Below are 20285 nucleotides of genomic sequence, written 5' to 3'. Positions count from 1 at the left end.
AGCTGTATAAAAGATGGGCTGATCCCTAACAGGGTTAAGAACTTTTGCAAAGAGAGCATAGAAGTTTCCATGAAAGTTTCTTAGTAATATATTGTCAGTTATGCAGTGTGCAGTGTAAAAAGTTGAATGCACAATAATTAATTGCAAATGTCACACTTCTTTTCATAGGACACAATCACATGGACATGGCAGGGGCCAGGAGCGTAAGTGGTTGATGTTTTATTGCTTTTATCATTGCTTTCCTCACTTCGTGTTTATTTATACGACTTATATGCATATATAGTCAACCAGTTGCTGGTTATTTGATTATTTTTTGGGATTAATTTATCTTTTATCTATTATTCTCTAATCATACTAATAGTCATTAAGCAGAATCCAGGTGTAAATATTGTACTTCAGCTGCTATGATTCTCTTGGTTTGCAGAAAGAATTTTAGGTTTTTATTTGAAATTTTTTTTAACCAATTGCCTGAAGTAAAACAACTTGCTTCTGCTTTACGCTTGCAAGTTGATTTGGTATCTTACTGTATAAAATCTGTGGCTGTTGGTTAAAATTGTTCTACTCTCACAAATACAGTTGACTCACTCAAAAAATTTGGAGATACTGTTTCCATTATCTTGTCTGAATATAATTTCAACCTTTTTTTAAAACAAAATGTTGTTCTAGAGGTTTTTTAGCAAATTCATGCAATATAAGATATTTAAAAAGGCAGTTCTTGCTTGTTTAAAAAAATGTTAAACTTTATTTTCTCATTGGGATGTGAATAAAAATTCCAAAATGTTTAGATCAAGAGGAAAACAGCAAATTTTGAACCCTAATTAAAGGAGTGTTGCCTTCTGTGGTTAATGCTTTGTATTGTTTTGAATGTCCCATGTGACATCCATATTTCAGTAATAATGAGGAAACCATGGGAATTAGCCAAAATTCCAGTAATCTAGAATTTTGTCAATTAAGTTTTGCACTTAGGAACCAGGTCTAATTAAGGGCATGATTTTGGGACTTGAGGAAGTCATCGCTCACTTGCAAAGGTTCAGCTTACAAATGATTTGTCACTTTGGATGTAGATGAGTCCATGGTTGTGTATAATGTAAACAGACACTGCAGCATTTGCTGCATAAAGGGATTTCTGTTCTCGTGAGCTCCTGCCTCTTCCCTTGCATTTGCACTGCAATTCATGTGAAAAAGTAACTCAGCCATAGAGGAGAAAGGTTGAGCAGCTTACTTCCACCTTCGTATCCTAACTGAGGACTCAAGAACACAGAGGAAGACAGAAGAAACCTGTAGGTGTCTTGCCTCAGCTCACTGTAGTGTCTAGAAAACCCTTATTCCGAAGTGTTGATCTCTTCTAATGAAGTTAAATTAAATTAAAGCTGAATCAGAATCTGCAGCAGCATGTGATGTTATGCAAATTGACTGGGTCAGTTTAAATTACAGCTTGGCTTAATTAGGATTAATTCTCCTGGGTGACCTAAAATGTATTTGTGATGTCTTAGCAGAAAATGCTGTTAAGACTGATAACAGGCTTCCTTTTCTCAGCAAACATATCTTTATGTTTTGGCTAACACTAAAACAGAAATCTGGAAATGTTTCTGTATCTAGGAGTATTCTGTTTGTTTAAAAGTGCTGTAGCCTGTCAGATGGATTGAAAACTTGTCACATGCAAATTTAGTCATTGAAAGTAAAGTTTTTACTGCCTTGGCAGTGTTCAGAACAGATCAACTGAGTCTACCTTGATAACAATGACCATAGTTGAGCTAGATACAGATTCTGTCTGTTTAAAATTTTTATTTAAATTCAGTGTTCAATCTTTGAGGATTACAGAGATGGCAGAGAGAAAAGTTTACTTGTAACTTATTGGGGGTTTTTAATGCTCTTGAACAAGGACCTAGAAACCAGACTTTCGTGTTTCTCTCAGGAACATAAACTTCAAATTACTCCATTGTTGTTCCTGACTTTTCTTTGCCTTGATGTGTTGGAAGCTCAATAAGAAGAAAGCAGGGGGGAAATGTTTTGCAGCCCTACATGGGTGTATTACAAAATGAGTAGGGTTTTGCTCCCGGGGCTGCACTTCATCTGTGTAAGAGGATTTTGGCCTGCCATCCCCTCACAATGATTGACTACTCTAACTACCTAGATACTGTATGAAAATGTGGCTACTTGACACTGCTCCTTAATTTAGGTTTACTAAATCCTTTCCTGGATTTGAACCTTAATGCTTTCTAAGGTCACGTTGATTCCAGTTATCTTGTATCTTAGGCTATTAAAACACACATACTGCATTTCATTAACAGACTTTGGAAGTATAATGAACTTTGATTCCAAACTGAGGTAATGATAAAATCTCAGTGGTTGCATAATTAATCTTGCCAGCTGAATACTGCATTTTCTAAAACAGACTTACTCCTCCTTTAACATGTTATGCATATATTACCTTTCACTGTTTGTCTTCCTGTTTTTGAGTATTTTTTAAGATGCCAATTCAGTGTAAACTTTTGTTCCACCTTACAAAATGTAATATATAGAAGTACTTTCAAAGGCCTTTTCTGTTAATTTTTATCTGAATATGATTATACTACAAGTAGGATGCTATGTGAAGACTTTGGGGCATAATGTATTAAAGTTTCACTATATAATTTTTTTTTCTCCATCCTTCCCTATCTTTTTCCCCTTTTAGGTTTGAAATTCTGTGGCTTACTTTATGTCAATTTCACAATTCTGTGGAAATCGAGGTCAGTAACAAAACCTCCATTGTATTCTGACCAGTTGTAGAATACATAATATTGTACATAATTCTGCAGTAAAAGTTTGTATTCATAACTTGTGTGTTTGTCTGTGAAAACAGGCTAAGATACTACTTGTATTTTATACAAATGGCTTCTGTATCTGAAAATACAGTCTAAAAATGGAATAGCAAAATACAATTTTCCTGTTGGCATAAGACTTTATTTTTTTTAGTGATTTGAATTGAGTAGATAAATTTCTGGCTCACTTTAAAAAGTCTTTTGTGAACAAATTTCTTGTCTTCTAATGGCCTGATTGCTCTTTCAAGTAGTGTACCAGCTTTGTATGTTAGACATTCAAGTGTGTGAATGCTGATGTATGAACTAAGAAATGTCTTGTAGAGAAAAATTGGAGGTGGTTTCTTACAGGCCATATAAGTTATTGAATGTCTGGCTAATTTTTTTATTAGGCTGCACAGTTCAGAATGTGAAATAGGAAAACACAGAAAATCTATCTATATTCTTAACTTTATTTTGAGGAAAATACTGTAATTTTGAAGCTGAAGACTATTGTAGTGAAAACATGGAAACAATTATAGCCTTTCCTTTCAACTTGTTGTCCCTAATGCATTTTACACAGAGTAATTACATTTTTGTGGACAATTACAGTATTTGAAGTGTGTCATATAGGATATTTGACAGATGTTCTGCAATTCTTTTGCTTTTTGAATAATGAAGCAGCTATTTAGGTCTGACAGATGGAACTGATGGCAGGGTAAATCAGTAGGAAGAACTATTGCATGTTTGCATACACTGTGTTACAACAGTAACATATATTGCATGCTGATCACTGTTCGCTGATCACTGTTCTCTGATCATTGCTCTGTTTGCTTATTTTTGCAATCAATTATTCTCAAAATTAATGGATATGCAAAACACCAGCCACTCAATAGTTGTATGTATTGTAGAAATTTGTGGTTTGTGTTATCAATTCAGTTGGACAAAAACAAATGTGATTTCCAGAACAGTGGCCTGTGTTTTGCAGAAGGGCAGGGAGTGACTTCCTCACTCAGAGCTGAGACAAACCAGCTTGTTGGCAGAATTTTTACCCTTTCTCAGGAGCATGGTTTTCTGCCCTAGGCAAGTGAAATGGGTTCTTTCACACAGGAGTGAACACTGCGGAGTTTTCTTGATTTTTGAGGCAGCAGCTGCTAGCAGATGTTGGGTTTCTGTAGCTCTTACATAACAAGCTATGATCTTTGGTAGTTCTTGGGGGGAAAAAAAGCAAACTAACTAGCGACCTTCTGAAATACTCCATACTGAAGCAGTAGTTGGCAGAAGATAGAGGAGTAGACCTGTTTGCAAGGTTGCTCTCAAGTATGAGGCAGAGTAATGCCTCAAGGCAAGTATGAGGCTGTGTTAATGTGAATGGCAAAACAAATGTGTTTGGGTATCAAAGTTTTGAAGTTAAAATGCAGATGGGAGTGAAACAATGTTGATGCCTGGATGACATGGATACTACCTGGATAACTGTAGACTAATTAGCATCAACATAGTTAAAAATTATTTACTTCTGACCACTTCCAGATGCCTCCTTCTTGTGTCAGTTCTCTAGACTTTCCCAGGTTTTGCAGCTTTTGATACAGGAGATTCCAGCTCAAATGCTGTCAAGGCTGTTCTGGAGCTGTAGCAGTTGAATCTGGTTTTGCAAGGAAGTGCAGTGAGGACTAGTAACATATGGGAAAAATTGGTTGTTTTGTGTTCAAAGTCATATTTTTCCTCTGGTCTCTGAAGTTTGTTGGGGGATATTCCTGCTCTGTTCAATCAGCACAGATACTGGCGAAAACCTAGGAGCCTGGATACCAGAGTTACTGCTGATGATTCAATAACTCAGGGAGCTCAGGGAGACCTATAACAAAACACAATGTCAGAGGTTTGGGGTTTTTTTGATTAAATGATAGCCAGTAAGATTTACCAGCCAGCAATCAGGATCCAAATTTAGCTAGTCTGGGCTTCTCTGCATATAATATATGTTCTGACATGTTCTGTGTGTCATCCAGTGTCACTATAAAATAAAATCTATGTAGGTTTTATAATAGGTTTCTGTAAATATTTGCCCATCCTCCCATCTTGTACTTAAAAATGGCATGCTGGCAATGTGAAGAAGAAAGGATGTGTGATCATCTGCACATGTAGTTTGTTTTGGCTCATGTCTGTTTGTTTTACTGACCTGTCAACTTCAGTGTTTGTATATCCATGACAGTCTGCAGCAGCTGAGAGTTCTTCTCTTGGTTTTGCTAGTGATATTGAAATGATTATGTTGTTTATGTTGAGTTAGGCACAGACATGCAGAACACCTCTGAAATAACCTCATATTCAAACTTCTGCTGTGTTTGGACACATTACTTAATAGCCATTTGCAACTCAAATAAATGGAATGAGGTTTGGAAGTTGAAGGAGCAGTCTTTCCATCTCTGTTAACTGCACAGTCTTTGTGGTTTTGTGTATTACATGAGGCTGGTGTACCTGCTTGTAATGTAAACTTAAAAGACAGGAGTCATGTGTTTTCAGCTGCAGTGGTGCACATAGGAAAAACTCCAAAACTCAAAATAAATTCAATATTTGTCCTTTACATGAAACAGATGAATGTCCAACAGCAGTGTTTGGGTACTGTTGATCATACAGTTATGATCAGTAACTTTAAAAACACAGCTAATTTTAAAACACAGTAATTTTAAAAAACACAGCTAGCTTTGTGGTTATTGAGAAGTGTTTGCTGAGATTATGAACTTTATTTTAAAGACTAACAACTTTACCCAGTTGTTAGTTTCTGGTTTAAAGACCAGTGTGAAATTTCTGGGTCATAATTTCCATTTTCCCTTCCCATAGGTAATTATATGTACTGCAACTAAGCTTCTTGCAGCTTTTTTTCTAATACAGAAGCTTTACACAGGACTGTGAGCATTTTGGTCACTTAGTGCAAAAATTATCTCGCTGTGCTGCACTACTAAGAGAGTTGTGTGTCTGGTACTGACTAGGAGTGGTGATCAGAGTGATCCTCTCTTGTTCCTCCCATCTGGGAAGTTTGTCATTTGGCAGAAGGAAATGTTTTGAAGGTTTTTATTGGTGAGATTGGCCGTGATCTTGGGGCTTACATAATTTTTCAATGGACACTTAAAAACAGCTTTAAATACTGGAAGATATTTTAATGTAGGCCATGCCATTCTGAAAGCTGCCTTTTCTGTGGTGGGTCTCCAGCAGCTCTGGTTTAATTTTCCACTTTCCAACATCAACTATTCTGTGGTTCTCTGGTCATCTGCATTCATTTAGATTTTTTTATTTCAATGGAGCGTTAATGGCTTATGTCCAATTAGAAGGAAAAAAGTTTCAAAACATCTAACAGCAGAAAATAAAAACACTTTTCCTGTGTATATTAGGCAGTTGTACATGATTTCAAAATGTGCAGGGGGAACAGTAAATACCTAATGTCCTTAAAATTTGGATTCTTAGTTTTTAAAACAATATTCCTGTAGCATGTGCTTTTTTTGGTTATCTGAAAAGAGCTGAACAATACAGAAGGTAAGTGAGGTTTATGCAAGAAAGTGCTAATACTTCTAAATTATTTTAAAATTCTGAGTCCCACTTAGGAAATGAAGATAAAACTCTGCTTGGATTCCGTGTGGTGAGAAATGAGCAGAGTCAGTGTTATATGAATTTCTAGAAGTAGGACATATGCTTAAGCATTTAAAAGTTTAATTTTTAATATTTTCTGTAGTCTTAATGTAATTTTCTGAGTAACAACAAACTGTATACAATTTTCACGATAGTGCTGTAAGAAATTGTTTAAAATGTTAAATATTTTGGTATAATTCAGTTCTCTGTATGCAGTTTCTACCCGTGTACATTCCTTCAGAAGAAGAAAGAAAAAACCCAGTGTTGTATGCCAATAACGTCAGGCGTGTAATGGCAGAGTAAGTATGTTGCAATTCTGTGTAAAAATAGATCTGTGATTTTAAATTTAGAAAATATCATGAAATCAAGTTGGTGTGGTTGTCTGCCTACAAAGAACCTTGTAGTCTGCAGGAATGTCTGCAACACCTTTTACATAGCAGTTACTTTCCCCTCTGAAGAGCCGGGGAGCCACAAATACAGCAAGAACTGTTGGAGTTGATGGGTTTGGAATTATTTTTTTTTCTGTTGGTTCTTTTGGGGGTTTTTAACATGCCTTCATATAAAAAACCAGTTCTGCTTGCTCCAGTGGGTATTTAGTCTTTTGGGGAAAGGGCATGGTGGAATTTTAGGAAAGTTATGTAACTGAATTTTCTGCTATTGGGGTTGCATTTTAAGCTGTGACTGTTTTAATGAGGTTAAGAATAGTTTCATGTATTCATTGTTAGCCAGTAGTATTTCAAACAGTAAAATGCAGTGAAGTGGCTTTATTTCCATTGGAAACAGAAAATTGATACAATGTAAATGATTTGAAGTTAATGTTTATGTGAAGACAGTTAAAACACTTGTCCATAGGGTATAATAAAGGCAACATTTAATACTTTCACTCTTGTTGCATTTTTATTCATGTCTTTTTCATTTATTTTTTTGTTCTTTCAGTAAATCTTCCATTAGTCAGTAGATAACTCCTTTCCATATTTACAGTGAACCCTCAGGCTTGTGATCACTAATAACTCTTGAGAGGTTTATGTATCTTCCTAATCCTGATTTTGAAAGAACTTGTGAAATCATAATTTCCTTTGTGTAACTTCTCTTGCGTTTCCTGTTTAAGCCAAAGGCCAGTTTGTAGGTAGTAACTGAGAATTCTTGTCTGCTTGAACCCAGGTCTGTGAGTTTCCTTAAGGATGTTGAGACAATAATATAACAATAGATCCATTGTACAAAAGGACATTGCTCAAAGGAGAAAAGAACAAAAGGACCTGTTTGAATCATCCTGTCTTGGAGTCAAAAATCTTTGAGGCACTGGCCTCAAAGACTTTTGTTGTTAATTAAAGACCATCACCTGGCAAGTGCTGTCCTCAGACTTTGTGTGGAAGGCCAGGTTATTAAATCTTCATTCTGAACTCTGCTCCAATCACATAACAGAGATTGTGTGCTATAAGGAAAACTTTTGAAAGCCTACAAAAGTTTACAACAACTGGCATGTTGCAAGCCTTCCTCTCTAAGTGTGCTTAGGAGGAAAATCATGATTATGTTTCTCCCTCCCACCCCTGAAGAATTAAGCATTTGTGGTCACAGAAGAGGAGTGCAGATCTAACAGGAAGACTGTCAGAACGAGATATGTCAAAAATGACTTTGGAATGAAGCAGGGGCTGTAGATGCTGTGTTAATGTGAATGGGGAAACAAACGTGTTTGGATATTAAAGTTTTGAAGTCAAAATGCGGATGGGAATAAACCAGAATGTAGATGCCTGGATACCATCATAACTGTAGACCAAGTAATATCAACATGGTTAAAAATTGTTTACTTCTGACCACTTCCAGATACCTCCTTCTTGTGTCAGTTCTCTGTGCTTGCTCATGCAGCTTTTGGTACAGGAGATTCCAGCTCAAATGCTGTCAAGTCTTTCTGGAGCTGTAGCAGTTGCAACTGAAGTACCTTGGGTGCTGTTTGGTGGTAGCATTGCACTCTGCATTGCTGGATAAAGGACAATATTACTGTTTCATCTAGATTTTTTTGAGGATTGACTTAGTGGCAGTGTAGCATCTTATTGTCAAGAGATCCTTCTGGCATCTCTTTAGGTGTCTTCTTACTCCTCCTCCCCATTATTTTTCTCAGGCAGAATTGCCTAATTCTACTGGATATTTTACAGCATCAAAGGTGGCATTCCCAGGTAATAACGTATTTGTGAGTCTAGAACCAGTGTTGTGGAAACCTTGTGTCTTGCTCTTGGTTTCAAAGGGAGTTGATAGAAGTTGCTGAGTGAGCAATAGATATAGTTTCTCCTCTTGAAATTGTTTGCCTTCACAATAATCTTAATTTGTGAACAGCTTCTATTTAGCATTGAACACAGCATTTGACAAGACATCTGTATCTTATGCTGCTTCTGCTTCTTGACTCTCTGAAGAATTTTTGGTTTATCCATATTTGACTAGCTTTCCTGTGGGTGGCCACAAATGTGAGTGATGGTGGTCTCTAAATACTCATTTTTGATATATATATATATGTAAGTGAAGACTAAATATTTTGTTAAGGAGGTGCTGTCATTCATGGAGGTTTGCTTCTTTAGCAAACCTTGCACATTGGATAAATTTACTTGCCCAAAAAGTGAGTGCCAAAGTGTGCCTGTGGTATCAGAACTGGAATTATTAATACAGGACAGCCACTGTTGCTGAACGTGCTTGCCATCTTTTGGGTCATTTACTTAATTTGCATAAAAAGTATGTGCAGAATAGATTCATCTGCTGTTTAAAATATTGTCCCTACTTATATCTTAATGATATGCTTCACATTTAATTTTCTCATAAAACTCATTTTTGAGTGAGTCTGTCTTGTTTGGGCTTTCTGGCCTTGTTCTGGCTCCTACTCAGTTTAGTCAATGCTCGTGTCACCCACCAGGTGCTATCAGGAGCTGTGTTTAGTGTCGCTTTCAAATCACTGAAAATGTTGAGTGCTTTTAAATATGGCATCTGTCCCAACTAGTTCTTTAAAATCAAAAAATAAAGTGTTAATTCATTTCATGTGTTCTTTATTGGCTCTAACAAAACTCTGAAACCACCCTACTAGTAAGTAATGCCACGTAGGTAAATATTATATTGCCCTACTTTTGTATTACTTAAACAAAATCATCATTTTGGTCTTCATGTGCATAACCTATTATCATCTTATGTTGATGGTAGCCAACCAACTGTGTTTGGTCTGTTAATTTCTTGAGTTCCACAGTTTCTTCTCTATATTTTCTACTGGAGTGTCAAAGATTCTGGCCCGTGGCTTTTTTGGGGGGTTTTTTAATCTTCAAATTAATAAGTAATAGTTTACTGGAACTATGTTAGTGTTGTAAACTTGTCAGCCACTTGAAACTTCAATCCCAGCTTTTCCAGAACTATTAGGAACAAATCTCTTGACCTTGTAATCACAAGTATTTATGTCTAAAAATTTCTCAGTGCTAGAGGAAATATCTCTATCGCTCTTAGTGCATTGGGAAATACTTTCTTTTATTCATAAGATTTGTTGTCTTAATTGTTTCCTAATGTAATATTGCACGTGACTGAAGAGTTTTTTTCCTGATGACAATTTTCCTATCCTTAGCTAGTAGTTGGTTACATTATTTTTTCTATTTTCTCTTATGCCTTAAAAAGTCTTACGCTTCTTAGCTGCATCAACTTCAAGTTTTTATGCATTTTTACCTTTCTATGTTGTTTTGCTGCATCATAGTTCTTAATTTACTGATAGCTATTTAAAGAATTATTTGTTTTGTGGTTTGTTTGGAGTATTTTCCCCTAAAGAAAATAGATTAGTTGCCTCTTTTTATTGTGGGGCTTTACCCATTGGCTACTGTTCTTAAATGCCTAATTTTCATGAGCAGCTGTACTCTGAAAGACATCTCTTAGTTGTACTCAAAGTACTATTTAGGGTATATAAATTTGGTTTGAAGGAAAAAGTAGATAACTTTTACTGCCACTTTGAGGGGAAAACCAAGTTTGTTACCCTGCTGCTCTTTAGGACTCAGATATGTTTGAAAGAAGTATGTCAGCAGCTTAGCTTTTAGTTAGCTGCAAAAATTCATTTTGTACATAGATAAGCCAGTGGTAGTGAAGGCAGCTGATTGTGAAAATCTGCACTGCAGGTTCTTTGTGCCAGTCTAAAGTAACCTCAGCTGTAATTACAGATATAAGCTGACTAGATGATGATACACAGACCCACAGGTCACTTAATTACATGCAAACACAATTTTCCTTTAGTTTTAGTTTCTCTTAAAGACTGTCTTCGAAATAGGGAAGAATTTGGTTAGGTGGTACAGTTGGGAGAAAAAATGAAAGACAAATTATTGCAAATTTGTTAGATTTTTTTTGCATGTGGCAGATGTTAAGCCTGAAACTTGATGGAAACCAGAAACCTTTGGCCCTTTGTTTTTCAAAACTGTAAGCACCTCTTAAGTTCTTTCAGTACTCCTGATTTGAGCATTTTGTTTTCCTAGGTCTTTTGAGTGTTAAACTGAGCACTGTAATAACATGTGTGTGACACTGTCCAGGAGTTCTGAAGTTTCATTTTTGGTGAGCCCAGAAAGGCAGCCTTCCTGTAGAAATAGCAAAATGTTATAGTCCAGTTTGCATTTTTCCAGTAATTTTGTCTATCTTCCTCACAGAAACATTTAAAGACATATTTTTATATTTGCAGTAGCTGCTGAAATTTATTAAAGTGCAGCATGTTAGACATGGAACTTGAAACATCTGCCTTCCTGATGTTTTCTGTCAGGTGCTTGCCAGGATCACTTTCCCCATGTTGGAGCATGTTATACAGTTAAAGCACTGACTTACCAGCTTGACATATGAGCATTACATTTTGCTTTTGAAAAATGAGTACTTTTATCCAGCATGCTGGTGAAGGCAAAAAACAGAAGTAGTCTTCTGTGTCCATCTTCCCTTTTGTCATCTTCTATACAGTCAAAATCAGGGTTTTTTTTCTTGCAAGCTCTGGCAGCATCAAAATGTGTTCTTTGCCAATATATGTGATAGAGTAATGCTAATTGCAGAAGAGTAGCCTTGAAGATGGGAGTTTGCAGTAGCTTACTGGTCTGACTCATGGCTATTTGCTGAATTCAGTGGCCTGTTGAATCTAACTTTGGAAAAACTGCTGTGTTTTGTGCCTGTGCTGTCTGAAATTTCCTTGTGTGATTCTGCACAGGTACTGTTTGGATGCTCAGCATTCAACTTTGAAATCCAAACTGGGTTTTTGGCATTTTTATACCATTAAAGGCATAAGCATCAGTATAAATGGAATTACTGTAGTGCTGGAGTTAACAAGCGTCCATTGGAAACATTGATGGTGAAGGGTCTAGAGAGTAAATAATGTGAGAAGTGGCTGAGGGAGCTGGGGCTGTATAGCCTGGAGAGAAGAAGGCTCAGGCATATATATATATAACTGCCTGAGAAAGGAGGTTATTCCAAGCTGTAGATTTGCCTCTTGTCCAGCACAGCCAGTGATAGGATGAGAGAAAATGGCCTCAAGCTGCTCTAGGGGAGGTTCAGGTTGAACATCAGGAAGAATTTCTTCATGGAAAGTGTTAAATATCAGAATGGGCTGCCCAGGGAGATATTTAGGAAACAACTGGACGTGACACCATGGTTTAGTTGAAAGACTTGACCTCATAGGTCTTTTCCCAACCTAAAAATTCTGTGCATTGTTTGGGTTTCACGCCATAAACAAAAATGGAGATGAGATACATTGTGCACTCTGTTCATTTTTGTGAATACTATGAGTGTGGCAAGTGAAAAACATGGTGCACAGTTAACCCTGTTCTGTGACTTTCTTGCTACATTTAGTTTCTCAAGGAAGAAATAAATTTTTTAAATGTTAAGTAATACTTTGCAACACTCTGGTTTGAACTGCAACACTCTGGTTTTTGAATGCTGACAACACAAGGAGAACCTCCTCTGTTTTTTACCCTTTGAAGATTTGTGATGTGCAAGTCTACAAGATCAACAATTACAGGACCCAATTTCAAACAACACCAGGCAGAAATACAGTCATTGGCAACTTCTTTTTCTGTCTAAAAATTAAACAGTTATTAGATAATAGATTCCTTATGTGAACTTCAGACTCATGACTGGACCTTCTTTTGCGTGGAGAATGTCACAAAGTAGTAGTCTGAGGAGAGAAAAGGGACTATCTTCTCTGGCCTTCCAAAACTAAATAGTTGGCAGCACTTCAGCTTGGGAAAGGATGGGGAAAAAAGAGAGTGGAGGGTTGTTTTGAAGGTCAGGAAAATCCCAGTGTTCTGAAAAAGCATACTAAAGGAAGTCTTAGTTTTCATAGCAGGAGAGATGGAAAGCACTCAACAGTAGATCAGCTAAAAGTAAAAAGAGTAAGTCTTTAAAATGTGCAAAATTGTGGCATTCATTACCAGATAGATAAAATTACTTCGTCAGAGCTGAGATATACGGTGAAAAACATGTGGTTAATGAGTGATTCTAAAACATAGTGGTACAAAAGGTCTCTGGTTCAGGAAGTTTGTGTACTACTGATGAGTAGATTAGATGACTACTAATAATTGGAGTTATTTGTCCACTGTGTTTTGTGTGTCTTTTTGCTGAACATCCAGTAATGAAGAAAAATACCAAATTACATATTTGGTACTTTTAGATAGAATCCTAATGTTTTCAGCACGTGATAAAGATTATAGCTGATTTAAGGGAGTTTTTCTGAGCAGCCTGTGGAATGTTCTCTTGATTAGTTCATAATTCTGCTTATGAACAATGTAAAACATTTTGAGAATCTTTTTGTTGAAATGTAGATTCCAAATGTCACAATATTGCCTGTACTATTTTTTCTCACTTTACATAATATTCCAGCAGTCACATTCTGTTTTATGTTTGGCATTTTGCATGCATAGTGGATTGGTATGCAGAAGATGAGGAAGTTAATAATTCATCTTATATTATGACTGCACAAATGTTAGACATAGAGAGCTGTGTGGTATAAGACATCAGGATATAACACGTATAACTTGTGTTTCTCAGATTGGGTTTGCAGGAAAGCTTTTGGGGTTTTGTTTCATTTGAGTTTATTATTTTCAAGCAACTTGCTGACTTGGAAACTTGATGTAGTATGATGTGATGATAGGTAAACAGCCAGCATCTTGGGGAGGGCAGGGAAGGAAAAAGTCTCAAGGTATGTCAAGCGACACATTCGTATCAGGCCATTTAAATCTGCTGGACTTTTTAAAAGGCTAGGCTCACATCAGCTGAGTGTGAAAGTAGAGGTAGTTTGAAGAAAAGAGGGGGGGAAATCTTTCAAATGAAGATATGGGAAAAGTTGTTTTATTTTTAGTTTATTAAGAATATGGGATTGTACGTGTGATTTGCATCTCAAATTGAAATGATCTTTTTTTTCCCCAATTGAAGTAGAAGAAGATTGTCCTGGAGGATGAGTTAGAATAGTTTGATAACTGGTTCTGTAGAAAATCCTGTGAGTTGCACTTGTACCGAGGCCTTACAGTGAACTCTAATAAGCCAGGCTTCATTCTAAGAAATTAAAAATTTCACAAGTCTTAGCATAAATAATGAACTTTATATGTTGCCCAGTTTGTTTCTTCAACATTCTGAGCTGAAATCAAGGTCCTTTAAAGCTGCTAGCTCTATACAGCTTGTGATTTGTCTTCTGAACTCAAGAGCCCCTTGAACTCTATCTGGCCTTGGCTGATTCTATGATTGAACTTTGCTTTGAGCAAAAGTGTTTCTTTCCTTCCTCACTTCTGACCTTTGTTATTGTGAAAGTCTGGATGTATATGTACTTTCTTTAAGTTCATTTGTTTGGGTTTTTTTTAAGTCCAGCAGCTTGAAAATTACAACAGATGAACAAAAGAAGCTGCTTTTGTCTTTCTAAATCCCATTTTGTGTTTGTGTTGGCATTGAACGTACATGTAGATATTAATTGTAGTGGGGATTTTCCTTCACTGATAGCAGCAATATAATTCTGGCCTAACTACCATCTCTTTTATAAGGGGTGCACAAAGCTATAAAAATATGCAGGTTGTGTTTCCCCTTGTGGTTTGGCTGAGTCTGAAATGACCCTGGCTTTTGTTTGGAATTTATTTTCCATCTTAAGTTTGGTTTTGATTTTTTTGTTGTTTGTTTTGGGCTTTTTTAAAAATTTCTCTTGGCTAGGCTCCTTCAACATATTCAAGGGCCATTATTTAGCAGTTATTTAAATCTGGCATTGGTGCTGGGCTGGCAGTCAGTCAGGCTTCAACCCTCCCCCCAGGCTGAGTGCCCTGATCTTTGTTAGTCATCTTTCTTTTAATGTGTTGGAACAGCATCTTGCTTTTGGTTTTAACAAGCTATTGTTTCTTGCTTTGGCTTGCCACCTTATGGTTATGTTTTAGCTTATTCATCTTCTCTATTTCACTTGAGAGAATGCTTGAGTTTCTTCTGTTTCTTTAAAGCCTCTCTATTTTAATCGCCACCTTTAATCATTTTCAATTACACTATTTTTTTCTGTCCTTTCAGAATTTAAGTGTCTCACCACTTCTCTGATTTCCTAATATGTCCAACAGATGAACACTTTACTCTTTCAGTTTCCTTATTTTTAACATGCTTCCCCTTTTGCATGTAGTTCCCCTGTGCTTCAGCTGATTGCCTGTAAGTTCCTGTATTTCTGTTACATGCTATATCTAGCGTGGCCTGGAGAACTGATGAATTTTGGTGTAATGTGCTTGGCTGGGCTAGATCTTTGTGTCATTCTTTTATGGAACTGCTCTGGGTAGTACTGTCTGTAGCATGTCCTTGCTGGAGACAGTTGACATGGATGTCTATAGGGATGATTGAGTGCCAAAGATGGGAATAGGAAGTAATCTCAACTGGCTGGATAGACTCTGCTTCTTTCATCCACTTCTTTTTCTTCTTTTGAGGAAAATTAATTTTGTCTTGTAAAATACCAGTGATTTCATCTTGTATAATACAGATTACATATATTAATACAGATTATTATAATACAGATTACATGTATTACATCATATATTGCATCTTTCATAATACTGTATGGAATACTATAAAACAGAAGTCTTGACATGCTCACAATACCTGATCTCTAACTCAGGTTGAACTTGGAAATGGATTTAATTCCCCACAGCATGGGGGAGTTCTTCATCTGTATTTTACCATGAGTCTGTGGGGTGAGGTATCACAAGAATCTTGTCCATTCTGTTAAGGTGGTTTACTGATTTACAAATACTGCTGGACACTTCATAGGGGGAGTGGATTGGTGAAACAAGAACAGATCAAGCAGAGAAAATTTTAGAGGAACGGGATTTAATTGCTTAGATCACCAGTATGAGGCAATCTAATCTTCAACATTCTGCTTGTAAGATGACTTTTCTCTGTACCTAAATACTTTGGTTTAGTGGGCTTTGTCTTTTGTTTCTTTCTCTTTGTTTCTTCTTCTTAGGAAGGGGGAGGCTATTCAGCCAGGATCACTATCTTCTAATTCCTTGTTTTGTGCATAAATAGCTTATAAGTACTATCTGTTTTTTTACCACATTTGGTACTTTGGAGCTTGAATATTTATTAGTGAGGTGTTCTTCCTAAATGTTTGCCTTTCTCAGCCTCAAAGAGAAGAGAGAAGCCCTGATCAGTACCTTTAAGGTCTGGTGCATGTCCTATATGTTAGAGTCCCTGGACAGAAGAGAACTGGCTTATGTTATTTACTTTGCTATTCAAAGGCCTTGGAATGAGATTCTGAGGAAGAGACTGACAGAAATTGTTTGCATAAGAGGTAACTGCCATTACAGATCAAACTGCTTATAGTAAAGCAGAAAATTGAATGCAGAGTTTTCATCAAAGCCAGAATTAGTGTGGCAGACCTCAGGATTTTGCATCAGTCTTGCCATTAGTGTATATGAACTTCACATATGAAAAAGATTGTTAGCGGTATGGTAGGCAAACTGTAGATGAAATGAATTAAGGTAACTAAACAAATTTTGTGAAGATTTCATCAAACTAGAAAAAGCTGCATAAAGGAGATAATGCTCCTTACTATGATAAGTAAAATCAAGTATAATAAAAAATGTGGCAGATGAGTAGCTTATATGGAGCTGTGTTGGATTTCTAAATTGCATCTTATGTTTGTACACTGAATTCTTAAAGTCCTCTTTCACACCACCTCTTTCTGTCAACTGCTGCATTTGCTGCAGCAAATACGGGGCAGCTACAATATCAGAATTTCCATCAATTATCTTTTGGAGCATCAAGTTAGAAGTGAAGCCAAAACCAGTAATGAATTGTTTAGTGTATAAAGACTTGGGAGTATTTTTTCCTACCTTAATGTAGAAAATATTTAAAAATAACTTGTTTGCCTAGAGTTTAACTCTACTTGTTTTTATATGTTGTGTTCTAGCTGTTCTTTATAGAGAAATGTTGCCTTTTGTGTAATATTAATATTAGCTGAAGGTAATAGCTGTTCTGCTCAGGTGATTGCGCTAACACATTAATAAATCAATAATAAAAATATTGGACACATTTGTTAATAAATATATATTTGGGTTCTAGATTAAACATTTTGAAACCCTAGATATTCACTTATATGAAATTTGTCTGTGAAAGTCTATGCACTGCCTAATTTTTGACTTGTGTTCTTGCATATTTTCATGGACTCAGTCAAAGCAGATGCTCTGCAACAGATCAAGTGCCATATTTCGTTCTCTCTGTATAAACTTACTTTATTGTCTCTTCCTTATAGTTTTCCAGAATTGAAAGCATAATTGTTACAGGATTTCTTGCTGTGAAAAAAGTGATTATTCTGCTCAGTTTTCTTACTGTCTTGTTTACAGTGTTTCTTTGGTTTATTCAAGGGCGTTGGGAGTTCCAGTGACAGACTACACGTTTGAAGACTGTCAGCTGGCTTTGGCTGAGGGACAGCTTCGTCTACCTTCAGATACATGTCTTTTAGAATTTGCAAAGCTTGTGAGAAGCCTTGGGTGAGCATATACAATATTTATATGTAACATATTCATATGTTTATATGCTTCTTTATTATATATCTGTAGTTTTTCCCATCATGTAACAATATTGCATTTATGAGTATAAATGGAGTGTCGTCATCATACAATCAGGGAAACACAAGTGTAAAATTAAAACAGTACTCCACTTGCAAGCAGCACCCCTGAATCCTAATGAATAGAGTAGGTTGTAAAATTCTTATTTTCCATCTGACAAGTGAGCAGAGTCTGAAGCATTCATTCCTGAGCTAGAAGACAGTTTCTGAAGAGGATCAGGAATACTGTGGGTTTCCTAATATTTGATACAGTTGAGAGTCAATTGTCTTTTCCTGTGACATCTGTGGAGGGAAAACAAATGCTGCCAACAGCAATCTTGCGGCTGGATTAACCTTGTAATAGTGAGGACAGAGGGGTCACCCTTTCCTGAGAAGGACAAGGTGGTGGTTGATCTTTTGAGCAGGTCACTGCCAGATGGACTTTCTAATGCAGCTGTAGCTCAGTGCACGCAGCATGGATGCTCTCTTCTTTCTTCCCAAAGTGTCATTTCCTGTGAGCTCTACCTTTCAAAAAAGCCTCAGCAAACCTGAAAAATTTACATTTTGACTACATTTGTACATTTACTACAATTTACATTACTAAACCAAGTAGTAGAACTTGCTGCTGTTTTTCAATTTTTCTCCTGCTTTCCGGTGATCTTATTGAGCAACTATGAACTAAATGTACAGCCTCATCCTATTAACTCTCAATATGCAAGACCTTTTTTCATTTTCTTGTCTCATTACTTGAAAGAGCATAGTCTAATGTTTCCATTGTGTATTTTATTTCCTTTCACTAATTTTTTCCTTCATCTTCAGCTTGTGTACATAAATAAAAATAAAGAAAAAGCTCTGTTGGATAATAAGGAATGTAGGACATCCAATAGGACAAGGAATTCAGATGACAAGCATGTACTAATCTATTGTCAGGGCTTTCATCTGAAAAACTTCCATTAGGATAGGAGAGACTTATAGGGGAAAATAAAGATTCTCACTTTGTTTAAAAGGCTCTGAATTTACAGTACTAAGGAAGAAAAACAAGTGAAACAAAACAAACCAACCACCCACGTCTCTTATTATGCAGTTGATAATCCTGGGATTCACTTTAATCCTCTTGTTAAGTTGTCTGGCTTCTGTCTGCTCAGTTTAAAGCTGTTCTTTCAAATTACGCTTTTGTTTTGGCCTCTGAAACAGTTACATGCATATGTGAGGGAGGTTCACTGCAGCCCAGAAGTTCTCTCTCTGGTATGAGCAATTAATCCTTGGCAAAATATAATCCTCTCTGAATTTGGGCATGTGCCAATAAGAAGGATATTATGCTGGTATTTTTCTGGCACAATTGGATGAAGATTGTAATATGACTTCATCTCTAATGCACATTTGATAATAATGTAGTCATTTTGCTGTTTATTCAAAGGTTTTGAGGTCAGGGAGGCATTAAAATCATCCACTAGCATCCCTAAATAAACTGGAAAAGTAAATTTTACCCAATGGATTTTTCATCCAGTCTTAACATTTATTTTTGAGCAATGACATACTTTCAAGGTAAGATCCAGTTTTAGAATTCCTATAGTAAGGCAAATTCAGAGTTCTTTTTGGTTTTGATTTTTTGAAATCAACTTACACCTCAGTTTGCTCTACTGAAGAGTTACTTCTGTGCGCATTGTGTCTAAGGATTCATTATCGTTGTCTGTAAAATTTGCTTAGCCTGTACTCAGCTGGATAGGATCCAGTCCAGAATCCATGCAGGCACAGCAATGAGTTCTCATGCTTCATCTAAGGAAGAGCTTGGGCTGTACAGCGGGCTTGTACCAAACTCTGTGATAAAATGACTGCTTTATCAATGACATCAATTGATCATAGACTTATCTTCTCAAATTGCGCATTTATTGCTCCTCAAGGAGTCATGTTTCTCTTCAGTCTGATAGTTTATGTCTGACCAACAAGCTAATTGCTAAAATATGTGCAGTCTAAGTTAAAGCTTTTTTTTTTTTTCATACATTGTAAATCCTCTGCTTCATTTGATGACTTATTCTGTAAGTGATGTTCCTACTGTGTGAAGTGAATCTCTGTTTTTATTTGAACTGAATCTATTGCCATGTTCTGGACATTGAATCTTGTTTGGATTTTGTGCCTTACTAAAGCCTCTTTGAATATCTTCTCCTTCAGGAAGTGTTAATACAGTTAATTAAGTCTAGTCTGTCTTTTTATGAGATGCTTCTTATGAGTTGCTTTTGTTTAGTTGCCTGCAAGGATATCCTTGAGTTGTGGTTTGAATTTATTTGCCCCTGTTGTTTTAAGCTTCTGTTTCTTCTAATTGCCAATATTACCTCATTGGGTTGACCATGAGGATCCTTTTAGTCAATGCAGCTGTAAGCTACCAAGATCTGCAAGGACCTCAGGCCTGGTGCCTGTCTATTCTTGCTCAACAGCCTTTACCATCCAGACTACAATGCAGATTTCTGCTCTCCATGTGTGTCTGAAATGGGCCAGACTGTAGGTAGAACTTTGTGTCTCCAGAGTAATAACCCTCACAGCTAACTACCTGTGCTGTGACTTCAGAGTGCTCAGATGTCATCTATAACAAGGAAATAAACCTCTGGAGGATGTTTACCTTCTGCATTTGTGATAAAAGCCATGCTCTCCAATACAGGAGGTGATCAAGGATCAGGCATGACAGCAAATACCAGCCATGGCAGACCCTGCTTTGGTGGATCAAGGCAGGGTGTGCCAAGAGTATTCAAGAGGGTCAGTTTTGCAGTTTTTCAGTATACTTGCTCTGTGATGGCAAGAAGTTGCACATAAGTACATCAGCAGACATAAAGTTGAATGTCTTTTCTGGCTTAGGGCATGTTTCTCTGTGCTTG

General features: G+C 36.6%; 1 protein-coding gene across 1 annotated transcript in view; it reads left to right on the top strand.

Annotated features, from left to right (window-relative positions):
* The window catches only part of LPCAT1 (lysophosphatidylcholine acyltransferase 1), a 105919-nt gene that overhangs the window by 64768 nt on the left and 20866 nt on the right, over positions 1-20285 (top strand). The window contains exons 8-11 of the mRNA XM_058023514.1: positions 169-203; positions 2675-2729; positions 6609-6691; positions 17237-17362. Of these exons, the coding sequence (XP_057879497.1) occupies positions 169-203; positions 2675-2729; positions 6609-6691; positions 17237-17362 (299 nt within the window). The remainder of the gene's footprint in view (positions 1-168; positions 204-2674; positions 2730-6608; positions 6692-17236; positions 17363-20285) is intronic.

Source organism: Melospiza georgiana, chromosome 1 (genome assembly GCF_028018845.1).
Source record: "Melospiza georgiana isolate bMelGeo1 chromosome 1, bMelGeo1.pri, whole genome shotgun sequence".
NCBI lineage: Eukaryota > Metazoa > Chordata > Aves > Passeriformes > Passerellidae > Melospiza > Melospiza georgiana.
Note: the sequence above shows the minus strand (reverse complement) of the source record. Positions and strands in the feature narration are given on the sequence as shown.